This window comes from Parus major, chromosome 10 (assembly GCF_001522545.3).
Source record: "Parus major isolate Abel chromosome 10, Parus_major1.1, whole genome shotgun sequence".
Classification (NCBI taxonomy): domain Eukaryota; kingdom Metazoa; phylum Chordata; class Aves; order Passeriformes; family Paridae; genus Parus; species Parus major.
Genome location: NC_031779.1, coordinates 1,590,102 through 1,595,701, shown reverse-complemented (window position 1 = coordinate 1,595,701; position 5,600 = coordinate 1,590,102). Strand labels below are relative to the sequence as shown.

The following is a 5,600-nucleotide window of genomic DNA, read 5'->3' as shown; positions in this document are numbered from 1 at the left end:
CATCCATCATCCATCATCCATCCATCCATCATCCATCCCTGTGTCCATCCCTGTCTCCGCAGGTCGTGTCCCAGATTGACCGCCTGACGTCGGACTTTGCTCTGGACCTGGAGCCGGACGCTTGGACTCCGGCCACGGCCAGCAGCACGTCCAGCAGCGACCGGGGCGGCGCCAGCCTCGAGCTGGGCCCGCTGGACTTCGCCGCTTCCGACATCCTCTCGGACAGTTGGGAATTCTGCTCCTTCCTGGACGCCTCCACACCCTCGGACCCCGGCGATTGTCCGGAGCCTCTGCGGCCGGCGCCGGCCCGGCTGATGAACGGGGGGGTGCCCATGGCCAACGGCCCCCGTGGGGGCGGGGGAACCCCGGATTCCTCCAGTGAGGAATGTTTCGGGAGCACCGCCATTCCCAAAATCCCGGCGCAGCGGCCGGCAGGGACACGGGAGCGCGTCCGCTTCAGCGACAAGGTGCTCTACCACGCCCTGTGCTGCGATGACGACGGTGACGCCGACGTTCCCGACGTTCCCGACGTTCCCGACGATCCCGGCAGGAAGGGGACTCGGGAGCAGCTCCCGAGGAATCCGGGAGCCATCCCGATCCGCAGGGCCACGAGGAACAGCAGCACCCAGACCGTGGCCGATAAGAGCACGCAGACGTTGCTGCCGTACGTCCCAGCCAGGCAGAGAATTCCCAACAAAAACTGAGCCCAGATCTGGGTTTGGGAAGGGTTTGGGGGAGGGGGGAAAATCCCTGGGAAAGGGGTTGGAAAAGATCTATATATGAATATAAATATATATTTCAATAAATCCGTACTCCTCATAAACGCCGAGTGAGAAGGTGGCAACAAATATCCCGATATCCCAATATCCCAACTGTTTCCAAGCTCAGGGAATTCTGAATGCCTTTTTTTGTTATGGATAGAAGGAGCTCAATAAATCATTGGGATGTGCCAGGAAGGGGCCGGCCAGCACTTCCAGAGGGCGGGAATGGGACATGGATTGGGATGTGGAAAATGCTGGAAGGGCTGGAAGGATTTGGAACAGGGAATTTCCCTTCCCTGGGATGTGTTATCCCTGTTTGGTTTAGGATAATTCAGTGGGATTGGGTTTTTTCTGGCTGAGGGGAGTTGGGATGGCACTGGGATGGTTCCAGGATATCCCTGAGATGTCACCAGAATGTCACTGGAATGTCATTCCCAACTCCAAAAGGGACAGTGAGGGGATCACCAAAACCCCCCAGGAATGAGGAGCTGGCCTTGGGAACTCCTCCCCCCTGAATTCCCAACGTTTTCCGCCGGAAATATCCCTGACCTGGAGTCATTCATCCACCTGGAAACGCAGGAAAATCCCACTTTTCCTGAGCTCCGTAATCCCGCTTTTCTACATCCAAACACTAATTTTTCAGGGAAAGAAACCTGGTCCGGCTCTGGAAAATTAAGGAATCTGGAGCTCCAAATCCACCTGGGCATTTTTCCCTGTTTTTCCAAGGTATCCAAAGAGGTTGGAGCAGCAGCTGCTCCCAGGACAAAGTCCCGGTGTCCTTCCCACCGGCGCCTCTTTCCGCAGGGACAAGATCCAGGACATTCACATCCCGGAGCACTGCTGGCACCAGGCTTTTCCAAGGTTTTTCTGAGCCAAAAGTCTCCACCTCGGCTCCTGACTGTCAGTCCAGGTCGGAGAAGCTGCATTCCCAAGCTTTTCCAGGTGTCATCCCAGAGCCAGGCCCACGGGATGTGCAGAATTCCTCTCAATCCAGCCCTGTTCTGAGCAGGGAAATGGAGCTTTCCCCCTAAATTGTGCCGGATCCGATGGGTTTTTTATTTTTTGGGAATACTGGGGGGGACCAGCTGAGGAGGAGGAGGAGGAAGAGGAGGAAGAAGAGAAGGAAGGGGGAAGAGGAGGAAGAAGAGGAGGAAGAAAGAGAAAGAAGAGGAGGAGGAGGAAGAGGAAGAAGAGGAGGAGGAAGAGAGGAGGGGTCGGAGGTTCCCTGTGCGGGGACATCTCCGAATCCCCTCTCGGCTGCCATGGGGTGATGGGCAGCCAATCCCTGCTCTCTCCCAGGTTCTCACCCCGCTGTCAGCCGAACCTTTCCCGGAGTGCTCCCTGTCGGGCTGGAGGGAGCAGGATTTGCCTCCCACATCCCGATCCCAGCCCGTAGCGACCATGGATGTCACCCCAGAGGGGACTGGGAATGCCGGATGATGTCCCAGGGCAGAAATGCCAGGACCTGCCATGGATGGTGTCCCCAGGGCAGCCCCGGATCTACCCCGTGGTGGGAGATCACCGGCCACCACCCGGAAAAGCGGGATTCATCCCGTGATCCAAAAATCCATCTCCCGAGGTTGGGATCGGGGCTAGGACCGCAAGCCAGTGCTGCTGGGAGCAGAGGCCTCTGGAAAAGCGCATTTGGGGCAGCTGGAGGCACCGGCTCAGGGATGGGCAGAACCAATCCCAATCTCACCAGGAAGGAGATCTCGGCTCCATCCCGGCACCTCAGGAAGGACAGAGCCAGAGATAAAATCCCGGGATGGATCCACCGTCCGTCCCTCTCGATCCCAGACGCTTCTCCTGGGCTGGATTTTGGGAGTGTTCTCCCATCAGGATGCAGAGCTCAGGGAAGGACAATCAAAAATCATCTCCCGCTGGGATTCAGGAAGTTTTCCCTGGGAATTCCCACCCCATCTCGGCAGCGGGATTCAATTCGGGAGCCAGCCTGGGATTTTCCTCCAGGAATCCCGAGCCTCACACCATTCCTAGCCAAACCCCGGAGAGCACACGAAGCCAGGAAGGATCAACCGACATGATCCCAAATTTATTTGTCAAGGCACGAGAAACCCTCCCCAGATCCCGGATTTCAGAGCCGAGGCAGCGGGACTGGGGCACTCCAGCGGCACTCGGGGTGTGGCTGTGTCCCCCTCGGGGGGATCCCGGGATGGGCCCGATCCCACGGGAACAGCGAGTCCCCAGAGCAGGACCTCACCCGGCCAGCGGGTGCCTCCTTCCCAAAAATGCCCTGGGATCGTTCCCGGTGGGACAAATCCTGCCGGGATCCAGCGTTTAAGGGCAGAACGAGTCCAGAGGGACCCGCGGCGTCCGCACGGAGATCCGGTGGGAGATCCCGGCCCCGTCAATCGATCTCCTGCTCCCGGCCTGGGGGAGGGAAAGGGAATGGAGAGGAAAGATGGGAACAGGGAATTCCTGGGCTGGGAGTAATAAATCGATGGGTTAATTAATAGATAATTAATAAATTAATGAATTATTTGGCTCCACCCTCCCCAGGCCGCTCCAGACCCTGGGAATTGCAGCCGGGTGGGGTTTTATCCCTTCATCCCCATTCCCAGCTGGAAATTCCGGGAGGTGGTGTTGTTCCAGCCTCGTTTCTGCTGGAAAAGTGGGATTTTTGGGTTGGGAAGCGAGGGAAAGAAGGTTCCTTCCCAAGGATATAAAATGATTGTGAAGGGTTAATTCCCGGCAATAAAACTTGGGAATGCTAAAAAAATAAATAATAAAAAAAATTAATAATATAAATTATTACAAATAATAATAATAAAAAAGTAAATAATAAAAAAAATTCAAAAGTAAATTATAAAGAAAAGGATCTAAAAAGATTGGGAAGGGGGAATTCCCAATACTAAAATCAGCCAGTGGCAGAGGCCAAGCTCCAATCCCACGGTGAGGGAGGGAATGAGTGGAAAAATCATGATTTGGGGATGGGAAGGAGCTGGGATTGAGCAGGCTTGGAAAACTCTGGATCCTTTTCCAGGCTGGGATGGGAGGGGGACTTGGGAGAACAGGGAAAGGCACCAACAGGAGCTGCAGTGCCAATTCCCACGGAATTCCAGCTGGAATTCAGCACCAGGATGCTGCTGGGGGCTCCCTGGAATGGCAGGACCAACACCAGCAATTCCCGTCATCCCAGCAAATCCATGGAAACAACCAAAAAACCCCAAATTCCTCCCAGGGCCGAGTGCTGGGAGGCTTTTCTCGATCCCAGAGTGGCCAGGAAAAGGAGGGATGAGGATGCAGGAGCTGCTGGAAGCCGGGAGAAACCGGCAGAGCCCAAACCGGGCCGGAAACGAGAGCTGGGAATTCGTAATTTGGGAAATGCCGATGGAAAACCCGGGGGAAAATCCACCCCAAAACCCAACGAATGCTTCCCGCACGGATTTGAGGGAATTATCCCAGATTTGCCAGAAACATCCACTCACCCTCTCTGCTCTCCGTGTTTTCCAGCAGCTGCAGAGCTGGGAAAAGGGAAAAACATCCCATGGTCAATCCCAGCCCCTTCCCGAGGGTCAATCCCAGCCCCTTCGCAAAGGAAATGGCTCCAAGATCCCATTTTGGGGGAATAAACCCCAAAACAGCGACACCCGCTTCCAATTTCCCTGCAGAATTCCAAGGGTTTGTGGATAAAATGAATCCCTATCATGGACCTGCTGGATGCTGGAAAATTAAGGAATTGGGAGGTTTTATTGTGGAATTCTGTTGTTTTGTTAAGGGTTCAGGAGGTTTGATTTGGGAATTGGGAGTTTTATTAAGGAATGAGGAGGTTTATTAAGGCATAATGAGGTTTATTAAGGAATGGGGAGGTTTATTAAGGAATAATGAGGTTTATTAAGGCATAATGAGGTTTATTAAGGAATGGGGAGGTTTATCTAGGATCTGCCAGGTCAGGAATGTCAGAAAAATCGGGAATATGGAAGGGGCTGAGCACCTGGAGCCACCCCAAACCAGGATCGGGCACCCACCTGTCTTGGGCTCCTCCCCCTCCTCATCCCGCTCCTCTGGCCCTGGAAAACAATGATCCAGAGGTGGGAAGCTCCCACCAAACCCCGTTCCCAGGATTCTGTGGGTGCCTCCTTGGAGCATCCCTGTGATCCTGGGTTTTCCACGGATCAGGGCGGCACATTCCCAAAAATCCCAGTGGGAAAAGCCACAGCTCCGAGGGACGTCCCTGTTTTTAGCGCAGCTGCCACCCGGAGACGGATCCCTGGATTCCCCCAAAACCTTGGGATACCCTTCCCTCCCTCCAGCACCCACCTGGATCCCGGGAGTTTCCCACCCCCTGCCACCATTCCCAGTGGGAAGAATCGCTGTCCCTGCTTCCCAGGCTGGTGGGAAGGGGCCCTGCTCCCGGTTGAGCAAAATCCATGGAAAAAAGGTCATTTCCAAGAGTGGCACAGCCACTCCCGCAGCCGTTCTGGGAGCTTTTTAGGGAACAAATCCATAAAAACGTGGAATACGGCCTGACAGGGAGAGGGGAAGGGGCCCGGAGCCGCTTCCAGAGGCGCTGGAGATGTCCCGGCCGCGGGAAGAGGGAAGCGGGGGCCGGCTCATCCATCCCTCTCCCAGGTTTTCCCCAGGTTTACCTGCGCGCTCCGCGTCCTCCCGGCAGCTCTCCCGGATTTTCTGGTGGCACACGAAGGCCAGGACGCCGAGCAGCAGCACCACGCACACGGCCAGGGCCACCGTCACCCACAGCGCCACCGCCGGGAATGCCAGGGGCTGGCCTTGCGGGAGCCACGGGAAAACGCCCGGATCAGCGCCCGGGGTCAGCCCATCCCACATCCAGGGGGATCCCACATCCAGGGGGATCCCACA

The 5,600-nt window shown here is 55.9% G+C and overlaps 2 protein-coding genes across 5 annotated transcripts in view; one reads left to right on the top strand and one right to left on the bottom strand.

The window, feature by feature from the left end:
• Nucleotides 1-828, top strand: part of INSYN1 (inhibitory synaptic factor 1) — an 8,375-nt gene extending 7,547 nt beyond the window's left edge. The window contains exon 4 of the mRNA XM_015639503.3: nt 63-828. Within this exon, the coding sequence (XP_015494989.1) occupies nt 63-704 (642 nt within the window). The 3' untranslated portion in view covers nt 705-828. The remainder of the gene's footprint in view (nt 1-62) is intronic.
• A 1,962-nt stretch (nt 829-2,790) lies between these two features.
• CD276 (CD276 molecule) overlaps nt 2,791-5,600 on the bottom strand; it is a 6,321-nt gene continuing 3,511 nt past the window's right edge. Inside the window, exons 4-7 of one of the 4 annotated variants that reach the window (XM_033517061.1) lie at nt 5,369-5,509; nt 4,748-4,789; nt 4,208-4,243; nt 3,031-3,149 (exon numbers count right to left, since the gene is read on the bottom strand). In XM_033517061.1, coding sequence (XP_033372952.1) covers nt 3,127-3,149; nt 4,208-4,243; nt 4,748-4,789; nt 5,369-5,509 — 242 coding nt within the window. In that variant the 3' untranslated portion in view covers nt 3,031-3,126. Of the gene's footprint in view, nt 3,150-4,207; nt 4,244-4,747; nt 4,790-5,368; nt 5,510-5,600 lie in introns of all 4 variants that reach the window. The other 3 variants (XR_004498926.1, XM_033517060.1, XM_033517062.1) reach the window with 3 other exon arrangements.